The sequence below is a fragment of the Pithys albifrons genome, chromosome 1 (genome assembly GCF_047495875.1).
Source record: "Pithys albifrons albifrons isolate INPA30051 chromosome 1, PitAlb_v1, whole genome shotgun sequence".
NCBI classification, from domain to species: Eukaryota; Metazoa; Chordata; class Aves; order Passeriformes; family Thamnophilidae; genus Pithys; species Pithys albifrons.
The window spans coordinates 87,187,241-87,199,034 of record NC_092458.1 but is presented as its reverse complement, the minus strand read 5'-3'; the positions used below and the strand labels follow the sequence as shown (position 1 = coordinate 87,199,034).

Genomic DNA, 11,794 nt, shown 5'->3' with positions numbered 1-11,794 from the left:
GGATGGTTCCTGCTTGGCGAGGCCATTTTGGGAGGTGAGGGGCCAGTGTCCACATCTCTGCTTTGCCCAGAGGTGGCCTGGGTGATTAGACTGATGGCCTCCTGACGTCAGATGAGATCCGTTAAAAGGTATTTATCTCGGGCTTGGGCCAAAGCTGCAGGAGAGATTAAAAGAGATTGAGGCCAAGATAATCCCCTTGCAGCATCCCACTAAAGTGGCTGCCAAAAGGCATGCCACCAAATCTTTTGCCACCCCTGGCCTCTGTGCCCAGTTCTGTTTTCCCCATCCAGAGCCCTGTTTGCTTCCCAGAGAGAGTGTGACAGCCCTGCCATTGGTTTTCCCTGGACAGGGCCTCTGTGGGTGGCATCATCCCTCTTTCTGCCCTGCCCAGGACATGAGTAGCAAGCTGTCCCCAGGGAACGGGAATTCCTGTGAACAGTGAGGTGCAGCAAGCCCATCCCTGGTGGTTGATAATCCCAGCCTGTTCTAGCTAATCTTCCCTTTATTAGTTTGTTGCTGATATAAACAGAGGGAGTCAAATCCGCCTGTGATGGTTTCTTTCTCTTCAGGAGCAGTGTGCTACTCTCTCTTTTCGCCCCTCCCCATCCACCTGCTTTGCATTACGTCCCAATCCGATTTCCCCAAGTCTCTGGTGTCTGATTTAATTTGCCTGACGCTGCTCCTGGAATCAGCCCTCCCCCAACCCCTCCCGTCCATAGCCTTCCAGCTCCCCATGGGGAGATCAGTCCTGGGAGAGGCTGAGGAACAGAGAGGGAGCAAGGGACTCACTGGGTGGACGAACAGAACTGACTGGAGACCACAAAGGGACGAAGGGCTTCTGGCCACCAAGGAGCTGTTCTCAGAAGGGAGACAGGCTGTGAGGGTCCCATCCAGAAGGGGCTGCAACTCACCTGACTCTGCAGATCCCGGTAAGTATGCTGCCTTTTTGTGATGACTGAGGTCACCTTGGTGAATCGGGCACTTGGAACCCTGAATTTCTTGGTGTGGTTCTGTGGGGAGCTTTTGTACAAGGCCAATCCCATCATGGGATGAGGGCGGGTGAGATCATGGTGAGGAAGGACTTCGAGTTAGCACTGAGATGTTTTTAGAGTGATGAGGGGCTGTGCACAGGGATAGGGTTGTTTGTTCTCCCCTTGGCAGGTAAATCTCACCAGTTTCCGGAGTGGAGCAGGAATGTAACTACCTCTGTTGAGGCACTTGGCACTCTATACCCATACACAGTTCTGCAATCCCATTGTGCCCCTGTGCACACCTCTTTGCAGCTGGCTGCTTTTCTGGATGAAGAAGGAACCCTCAAAAAGCAAGGAGCAGATCAGGGTAATTTTACCCTGACCTTTGATCTCCATCACAGGAGAGAGGGATCATCTCTGTATCCGGCTCTGCAAGGAGCCCAGGGTCACCAGGGCGAGCCTGCGAAGCTACTCAGGGATTACACAGAGACCCAGGGATGCTGCCTATTAATAATGAGTCCTCTTTCCTGCACCTTTCCCTTTTCCATTCACAGCCCTCTCCCAACATTCCACAGAGAGACCCCCAGTGTGGGGGAAGCTACCAGAGGATAGATAAGGGGGCTCACCCCTTTTTTCCCACCCATCACTTGCATGCTGGTCCCACAAACAAAGGAGTGATGCAGGTGACTTGGTGGGACAGTACCTGAGGTGCAAGCTGGGCCTCTTCCATGGCATGGTGCAAGGGATATAGCCACTGCCGTGAAAAGTCAGGGTGTGGCAGCAAAAGCCAGAAGACATGATTTCAGATTCCCCTCTGCCTCACACCAGAGTAGAGGCATTTCGTCTGCTACGAGCAGACACTCAAGGGCTCAGGATGGGTTTGGATGTCCACAGACAGGAGTGCTACATCAGGTGCCTCCAGCAAATTTGTCAGAAAAGGCAGAATTGGAAAGAACTGTCATGTTGGAGAGCAGAAGAAATTAAATGTGGTTTCAGAAGGCAAGAACTGTGAACTGGATGAGCACAGCAAAGGCAGAGCTCAGAAGAGGGCTAGCATGAACTGACTAAGCCCAGGCTTTTTTTGGCTGTGCTGTGCTCCCTGATCATGCTTGTAGGAGGCACAGCTCTGGACTAGTGCTGATGCCAAGGTCCACCTATCAATAGCTGTGCTGATGGGGGTGAATTGCTGTTTTGAAAGGTACCTAAGGATGTGGTTTCCTCTCCTGCTTACCATCCACTTGAAAGAACCCTTACTTCCAGAAAGCACTGAGTGTACACCATTTAGAAGCCTTTCCCAATAAAACCATCGTGGGCAGCTACCATGAGCAACCGTGAGCTGATCCTTGGACTCACAAGAAATATGCATTCCTAGGTCCTTCTGGTCAAGGCAGGAACGTGCCTTGGTGAAACTCCAAACTCTGTTCCCTGTTCCTCTGTTATTCCCCCATTTGGTTCCCCCTATTTCCTGTCCTAAATTTACATGACCATGATGAGCTCTTTTGCACACCTGCCATAGGCCTTCTGGGAGGCAGCTGCACTACACTGGGGACTGGGTAACTCACTCTCCACAAATTGCACTGGGATGTGATGGATGGAGGGGACAGGGAAAGATGGAGCTATTATTATCACTCATCTGTGGCTCCTTGTCCTTCTGAGGCTGAGAACAATTCCCAGCTTCATTTAGAGTGTTCCCTCAAAGGGATTTAAAGGTTCGGACAGAGTCCTGAGCTGCACCTTCTCTATATTTAGCCCTTTTTATCCGTCCTCGACATCCTGCCCCTGCCGTTTGATCTGCCTGCTGGTTCTGAAAGCCCCTCATCTGGTTGTGCAGCTTTACAGAGCAGGCTGTGACCTGGCACTCCTGTGCTAGTGCCAGAGTTGAGCAACACCTGGGCAAGGGAAGAGAGTGGTAGAAAAGTAGGAACAATCCAAGGAAGACTGGGATCCGATGGGTAACGAGGACATGTGCAGCCAGCTTCCCCTGGGGCAGAAATTGGAGGGAAAGGAGAACATGGTTCCTGTCATGCAGGTCTGGGTGGGCAAAACCAGAAGTCTACAAAGACAGATTAGGGCAGGTGGATGGGCAATGATAGCCCAAGGTGTGTAAAGCAGCCTGAAGAGCTTGGAATCCAAGCAGAGGAGGCTGGAAGGAGAGAGAGGGAAGAGGTGGCCCAGAAGAAAAGGAAATCCAACTCTTAAGGTTCATGGAGGAAAAGTAGGATTAGTCCTAAGGAACGCTGAGAAAGGACAAGGTGTGGGCCACAACAGGTCTCTACAGGGCGGCTGGAAGTTCAGGTGTGCCACTTGGTGTGCCCATAGGCAGTGGCCACAGCTGGACACAGCAGCCTCTCTACACTGGAACCCAGGGGCAAATACCGCAGGGTAAGGAGGATATGCAGCCTCCAGCTGAAAGCTACAAGGTCTTCCTCAGCATCTCCCCAGTTTGTCAGTTAGCTGAGAGGAGAGTGGGGTGTCCAGCCCCTTCCAAAAGGAGAAGTGCACGCAGATGGGCTTTCACAGCCAGCATCACTCAGCAAGGTGCAGCTGTACATCCTTGCTGGGAGCACCTCCCTCATTACTGCTCTGAGAGAAGAAAAAACAGTGTAAAGGGCCCAGCTCAGGTGCTGGTCTGCTCCTATCCTTCAGTGTAGTTGAGGCTGGCAGCCCCAGGCCACTGCTGTGGAACATACTCCTGACAGTGCAGTCCCAAGTTCCTCTCATGCTCCCTCAGTGTGTGCTGGGGCCAGGAGACCAGGCCAGCAGCTGCATCCAGTGCATGGGCAGGGAGCAAAGGAAGAGTCAGCAGTGCTGTGACGCTGTCCAGCCTTGCAGGCAGCATGCACAAATCTCTCTCTGCAAAAGTATAGCCTGAAATAGACTCCCACTGGGATAAGCTCTTGCCTTCCAGGAGGCAGAGGAAACCTGTATCTCCTTGTCTTTCCTACACTCAACACCGTGCCTCAGGAATCATTGACCAAGCAGAAACTGACTTGCCTGGAGGATCAAAGGAAAGCCATGGAGACATTCAGGGGAAAGATTTTGTGAGGGAAACTCAGAGTTCTATGAAGCAGCAAGAAAAGGTGGGACTTGGGATCTATCTGAATGGGCTTGCCCACGGCAAGAGAGCAGCCTGGCATGGATGGACCCAAAGCCTCACAGGCTGGAAGAAATGAGGCCTTCGGGGAACAGGCCAAAGAGGGATGGAGGTAGTGTGTCCCACAGGGACTGGGAGAAATTCTGTAGATGCTGTTGAAACATTTCTTGGCCTGGGGAAAAAGCACTGATTCTAATGATGAACAACACCTGAAGCACATATGGACACAGCTGTCCAGGAGACCAAGTCTGTCTGCAGGAGTGGGAGATATTAGAATCACTCCTGATGTTTTAAATGCACATAACAAGAAAGTGAGAACAGAACAGAGATGCTGTATAATGATACAGTGCACCTGCATCTTGAATATGGATTATAGTTCTGGTTCACTGCTCTCCCTGCAAAAACGTATCATCTATACTCTGTAAGCAACTGAAAAGAGCTCAGAGAACAACAGAGGTAATAGGATGTAACAACTTAGATGGGAGGAATGACTAAATTCACCCTGCAGTTTGGAAAAGAGGTGAATGAAGACAGATATGACAAAGATGTATAAAATACAAAATGATGCAGAGGTGAATAGAGACCATATATTTGCTAATTCTTTGAACTCAAAATATATATACCTCCTAGTGGAACTAGTGCCATTGGGAAGTAATGGAAGCAGGAACTTCTTCGCACAGTCTGCTACCAAGCTGTGGAAATCATCATGATGGGGCACTGAGGACATGGGCACAAAAATTGTGTGGGCAAATGCATAGAAGAAAAGCTCAAGGACTTGCATAGAGTAATGCTGCTTCTGCTTTGGACATCAGTGAAAAGCTGGGGCTGGGCAAGTAAGAGAAATACGCCTATCAGCGTATGTTATTCTTAGATCCTTCCCTAGGCTTCCACTTTTTCTTCTTTTTAGGATGAGAAACTAGAAGGGAACCCTGACAGAGCATCTCAACAGCCTTAGATGTCCTTGGTGGTCAAAGTGTTGGCCTGGTGATGCTTTCCTAGAACAAACAAGAAATAGCCACTGGGCTCCCCCCATCAAGTTTCCTCCTCCTGGAGGTGGGATGAACAGCTTGGCCATGAACAGGGAAGCTGATGAAGAGGACTGAGGGCTTGATAGAGCTTGGAATGGAGAGGTTAAAAATGAGGAGAGAAGTGTAGCCAGAACCTCAACAAGAGGCTCTGGAGTTCTTCAGGTTCCCAGTGTGGATGTGTAAGCAGAACATGAGACCAAATGGACTTTTGATCACGCCCAGCATGATCTTCCCAAATGCTAAGAGCTTTGACTAGATACAGGACAACCTTACCAAGCATTCAGCCAAGGAATAGTCACTAAAGCTTTATGAAAGATATCTGTATTTGCCTAACTGATCAGTCATGTTAGTGCCCTTTCTAACTCATACCTCTCTCCTTTGCTTTGTCTCTCCAGAGTCAAGGCTGCTCCACGGGGAGGAGCCACCCCTAGGTCAGAAAGATGGGGGAAATGGAACAGATGAAGCAGGAGGCTGAGCAGCTGAAGAAACAGATTGCGGTAATGCTGGCAACAGTCACGAAACTGCTGAGGGAGTGTCTATCCCCCCCCTCACCATGTGAACAAACTTTTCTTCTCAGCTATGAGTTGGAATTGAGCTTTCTCCATCTACATACTTGGAGCCCTTTACAGTTGTCCACAGTTAATGTGCTTTAAGTGCTAATGGAGACCTTCATAGCCTGGTGGGAGAAAGAGTGGGACGGGGAGGGAAAGAAGAGGGGACAGAGGTGCAAAGAGGGTAGCGAGTCCTCAGGATCTCCTCTGTCTTTGAAGCAGCTAGTGTTCTGCCAGGTGGGAGGATCCACAGAAAGGGAGAACAGGGAATTGGAAGCTGACCAGCTTTTGGCTCACCTTCCTGACATTTGACTGATGTTGAGGTGCCCTAATCATAGCCCAGGATCCCCCTGGCCTGGCCACAATCCAAACACAGCAAAGCCACAGTTCCTACTTCTAGAAGCTTCCAGGCTACACCCCTGAATTTCACTTACAATTGCTTTCATCACATATTTTTAACCTGTCTCATCTGCTCTTGTCTCTCCTCCAGGATGCCCGGAAAGCCTGTGCAGACACAACACTGGCTCAGGTGAGGGACAGCACTGGCTGGGCAGGTGATTGCACGTGGGAGTCAGCTAGCACCAGTCTGAGGGTGTCTCCCTCCAGCTGGGAAGCAGAGTCAGGAGGCAGAGATGTGGAGAACAGTAAAGCTTCTATTGGTCCAAGACTGATTGTTTCTCTCCTGCCACTTTTTCCTCAGATTGTGTCTGGAGTGGAGGTTGTTGGCCGTATCCAGATGAGGACCCGAAGGACCCTACGGGGGCACCTGGCAAAGATCTACGCCTTGCACTGGTCCACAGACTCCAAGTGAGAGCGATGCCACTGCTCTGCTGGGTGCAGGGCAGCACTTGGGTGTGATGGGCAGGAAGGCTCTGATGGGAAGAGCTACTAACATGATCTCATTTCTTTCTCACAGACTTATGGTCAGTGCCTCACAAGATGGGAAACTGATTGTGTGGGACACATACACAACTAACAAGGTAGGAGTCAGGTGGCTGCAGCAAGTGGGGATGTGGGAGTGGGTCCCTTCAGAGCTGTTGCCCTTGCCCTGCTCTCTCTGCTGCCAAGAGTCCTGTCATGATTTCTTGTCCTCCCAGGTTCATGCCATCCCTTTGCGTTCTTCCTGGGTCATGACCTGTGCCTATGCCCCCTCAGGGAATTTTGTGGCCTGTGGAGGCCTTGACAATGTGTGCTCCATCTACAGCCTCAAGTCTCGTGAGGGCAATGTCAAAGTGAGCAGGGAGCTCTCAGCCCATACAGGTGTGTGCACCACCTGCCTGCAACCTGGGCACCCCCTGCTTCCAAACTTCACCCTTCTAGCCCTGCACCTTTTCTCATATTTGCTTGTTCCTGCTTCTCAGGATACCTCTCCTGCTGCCGATTTCTTGATGACAACACTATTGTGACTAGCTCTGGAGATACCACATGGTGAGTGCTATCTTTTGCATCCTAGTGACATGACCTCTGGCTCTTAGAGGCACAGCACACATCAGCAAGTGCAGTCCTTTGGCTCTGCAGCAGTCCACTAAGGAAGAATTGCTCCTACATGGGGAGGCCATATGGAGCACCTCAGGTGATGCCAGGTCAAGATGTAGGTCTTTTGGGGAAGCAATAAGGACCAGGTTGCCAGCTCTCACAAAGCACAGTGTCACCTATCCCAGGACAGAAAACATTTTTAATTTATGTGGAGCCCATCTATGTGCTTCTCTTCCCAAGTCTTGCCCATTGTGTAAGGGACACCTGCAGAACTACCACCTGGATCCTTTGGTTCCTGGTTCTCAGTTCTCGCTGTGCTTCCGTGATTCTGAGCAGTGCAGAATATCCCAACACCTGCTTTGAAAGAACCTCTTGACAGAGGACAAGTCAGGATGTGGCATTTCCTTCCAAGATCAGGCTCACGCAGGGCTTGTTTGCCTGGCTGTAGTGTGGGACCCCAGGGAATATGTGCTGTGCATCCTACAAGCATAGCCACAGCAGACCTTTTTCAGCTGTTGGTTTTTGCTGTATGTGTCACTCTTACCTCTGCTCAGTATTCCCTTCAACTGTTGCAGTTATGGGAATATGGTCAAACCTCACATCCACCTAGCCTTAGTCTAAGTCTGCTTTGGCAAAGGTATCACCAGCAACAGCTGTGAAGATATCTCTTGTTGTATGTACAGCTGACTCCAGGGATGCTATCACCCATTTTTCCATGCTGTACTCATGATTTCCCTTCTCCTTTTGTTTGCAAGTGGGACAGCTCTTCAGCCCAGCTGTAGATCTGTTCTGCCTGGGTTGGCACTGAGAAGTTCTCTCCTCTCCCCACCTGCAGCATGCTCTGGGACATTGAGACAGGGCAGCAGAAGACCACGTTCATAGGTCACACCGGGGACTGTATGAGCTTGGCCGTTTCCCCAGACTTCAAACTCTTCATCTCTGGGGCTTGTGATGCTACTGCCAAACTGTGGGATGTGCGGGAGGCCTCTTGCCGTCAGACCTTCTCAGGACACGAGTCCGACATCAATGCCATCTCTGTATGTATGCTGTCTGCCCAGCGGTGGGGAAGCATGGGAAATGGGGGCTGGAACAGCTCTGAAACAGTCTTGGGACAAGGTTGAAAAAAGCGCTAACAGTCATGTGGGTAACAAGGGTCTCAGAACCTGGCTGCATGATCCAGCCTGAAGCACGGAGGGCTCAAGTTCACTGAAGTTTGGAGGCTGGCTCTTCCCAGGCACCAAAGCACCTAAAATCTTGTACAGCCAGCACACCACGGTCTGTGGAGCTCAGCAGCCTAACAGAGATGCTGGTGCAGCTTTGCTCATAGCAGCTGTAGGGAACTGTGATTCAGGCATGCTCCAGCAGCCCTGGTGCAAAACCCACATGAGGCAGCAGGAATACCTAACTCAGCTGAGGGGCTTAGTCAGCTCCAGACAGAAGAGGCAGCAGCTTGGGATCACAAGGAGATCTTCTGAAGATTAAATTTTCATGGGAGGTAGCACAGATATCTGGGAGAAATCAGAGGCAAGGATTCAAGACAGAGCCCCAGAGACAGCAAGGGCAAGAAACACACCAGACTAATCCTTGTGGCTAACCCAATGAGTCTGCCAGCTTTCTGCAATGTCTGCTGCTTGACTCACCCTCCACTGACTTCAGTTACAGCTTATTTGACCTATCACTACCTTCCCAGCCATAGTTTTCTGCCGTACCTCCTCCTTAAGAACCCTTTGCTTCTCAGAGCAAGGCCAGAGAAAGGGAGCATGTATGAGAAAGTTGGGGTATGAAGATCAAAGGAAAGCTTGTGCAGCTCTGAATCATGCTAGACCCCAGCTGGAGCTAAAATAATCCTTCCTCAAGGAGAGATGTCTATAGCTCTAGCCCCTAGGTCATTGGTTTTCTTGAAGTGGAAGGGGTTTATTTGGTCTTAGGAGAACCATCAATCCCCTCCTTCAGCAGGCTCAACTTTTATGATCCAGTGCCTTGTGTCACTGAGTTTTCTTACCCCTGTGGCTTCCTGGAGGTTAGCAGAGAGGTGAAGAAGTTGAGGAAATCTGTTAGGATCTCAGGAAAACCTCATTAAAATCTGGTGTGTGCCCTCCCCAGTTTTTCCCTAACGGTGAAGCCATCTGCACTGGCTCAGATGATGCCACCTGCCGTCTCTTTGACCTCCGGGCGGACCAGGAGCTCATAGTGTACTCTCATGAGAGCATCATCTGTGGGATCACATCAGTCGCCTTCTCCCGCAGCGGGCGTCTCTTGCTTGCTGGGTATGATGACTTCAACTGCAACATCTGGGACTCCCTGAAAGCAGAGCGTGTGGGTGAGTGACACCTGGAGGTTCCTGTTTAATTCCCTGCAAGGTTTTCTGTCCCAAGGAAAAGGCAGTTATTCTTTTTAAAAGGAACATATCCTATAGTGACTGAAAACCAACAAGGGTCCTTGCACTTAAGGAGCACACCGTTATCTACTACAGCTCTCATTTGTGCAGAACTGTTGTTTCTAATGTTAAGGAAGTCGAACTTTTAAGGAACATTGTCTCAAGGGGGAAAAGAAGGTTCCTATTAGCTAAAACTGCTCACAGCCACCAGCAGAATTTCCTGTTTTCTCCTAGCCTCTGGCATTTGCCAGTTCCAGGTACTCACAGTGCCACTTGCTGGCCAGACACCAAGCCAAGAGTGGACCAGGGCTTCCATCCAACATCTTTGGATGTGCTGTGATGTTTATACACAGAATACACACCATTTTTCTTTCAGATGTGGCTTCTACCCCCTGAAAATTTACAAAACAACCCACCAACGCCTTTGCTATTTCTCAGCCTTGTCAAGGACAACTTCCGATCTTAGTCTTACATCACTCCAGGGTGAAGGAAGTTGTATGAGGATTCAGCTGGCCATCCCTTCCCAGGAACACTGCTCTTTGGCCAGTCCCATGGGTGGTTGAGGCCATGCACAAAAGTTCTTCTGCATGTTTGCTCTTATTAGACACATACCAACTGTAACACATTGTGCAGGCACAGGGTGATACACAGGGGTGTAGGTACACACAATGCACATCCTCTGCATGGTCAATCACATCTTGCAGGTCCCACTTCCTTCCCTGACTTCTCCTTTCCCTCCACAGGGATCCTTTCAGGTCATGACAACAGAGTGAGCTGCCTCGGGGTGACAGCAGATGGCATGGCTGTTGCCACTGGCTCCTGGGACAGCTTCCTCAAGATTTGGAACTAAGGACGGCAGCAGAGAGGGGAAGAGCAGCAGAAGCACAGCCCAAGCCCATGCAAAGAGCATCATCAGATGAGCACAACAGAAATGCCTACCTACCACTCTTGCTTGTCTCTAGACACAGGTCACTTGTAGGAGTCTCCCAAACTAAAAGGGAAAGGAGAGGTCAGGGAGGAAAAGCAGGGGGAGCTGGGGAACAGGAGCATACATGCTGGCTCCTCTCTCCACCCCTAAATAGCCCCAGCAGTTTCCAGCCTTGTGCAGGCTTGGAGTTGCAAAACACTGTTCTTTGTCTCAGGACTTTACAGTACAATTCAGACATCCTGCATCTTCCTTTAACACCTCCACCCACACTGACACCCATCCTCCTTCTTCAGAAGACCCCTCATCCAACACCTGACCCCAACCAAGCCCTCTCCCTGATTTAACTCTACCTAGCTTCTCTGTGCAGCTGTCCTATATACCTGCAGACAGCCCCAGAGATGCACTGGGTTTGAGAGTTCTATCACACCACCTCAAACAAAAAGCTAATGTAATTTTGACTCATTTCCATCGGGGAAGACTTAGCTCAAGTCTTATCTATGCATAAATGAGGGAAAGGTAGTCTTCAGACCTGCCAGAATACCAGAGAATATATTTATTCTTTTCTTAGATAAAGTCTTAACTATGCATAAATGGCAGAAAGGTAGTCCTCAGACCTGCCAGAATATCAGGGAATATTATATTTATTATTTATTGTCTGCTTCTTGCTGTTCCTTCCTTTTTTGCATCACTTCTGCATTGTATGGTGACATTGTCCAACCAGTAGCCATTGGCCCCTGTTTTCAAGTCTGTTTAGATCTTCATAGTCCAGGCAAATAAAGAAAGCTCACATAAGCACTGCAGGCTGTGTTCTTTCCAGCATTGCAATGAGCTACTGCAAACAACTCCTCTTCTGTGACTGTTGCCTGACCCCAACCAGACATCTCACTGTGGCTCACAGTTCTCAGGGGAGGGTGTTCCTCACCTATGTTTTAGTTGAGTCTGGAGTTAGGATAGAGCGCTGAAAGTGCATCCATAAAAACCCTGGAGATTTAAGATCAGTTAAAAGACACAGCCATTTTATTCAGCCCCTATTCCATTGGCGCACTGGCATCCCAAGGCTCTACTAGCAGAAGGTCAGAGAGGTTTCAGGACTTAACAGAAGATCACTATTAGCACACAGTACTATCTCATGTTGTTTTGGATCTCGCCCTTACACCAGATCCTTGCAATAGTCTACAGTCCTTTGTATACATTAGTTTTAGGCCAGTATAGGCACAGTTCAACTTCAGAAGCAACACCAACACTCAGTCTCCTGCACAAAGCTGCCCAATGCTAGAGTGTGTGTTCAAGGCCAGGCCCTTCAGCATGTTACAGGCAGGAGATGCAGCAGAGTTTTCAAGGCTAAAAGGAAGCTGAACTATTTGTTCCT

General features: G+C 49.7%; 1 protein-coding gene across 1 annotated transcript; it reads left to right on the top strand.

Moving 5' to 3' along the window:
• The first annotated feature begins 768 nt into the window (after positions 1-768).
• Positions 769-10,426, top strand: GNB3 (G protein subunit beta 3). Its single transcript, XM_071558875.1, has 10 exons — positions 769-929; positions 5,489-5,590; positions 6,135-6,173; positions 6,345-6,451; positions 6,561-6,624; positions 6,742-6,904; positions 7,006-7,072; positions 7,956-8,157; positions 9,224-9,440; positions 10,241-10,426. The coding sequence occupies exons 2-10, from the start codon at positions 5,534-5,536 to the stop codon at positions 10,345-10,347; spliced, it is 1,023 nt and encodes a 340-aa protein (XP_071414976.1). The 5' UTR covers positions 769-929; positions 5,489-5,533; the 3' UTR covers positions 10,348-10,426.
• Positions 10,427-11,794: the final 1,368 nt, after the last annotated feature.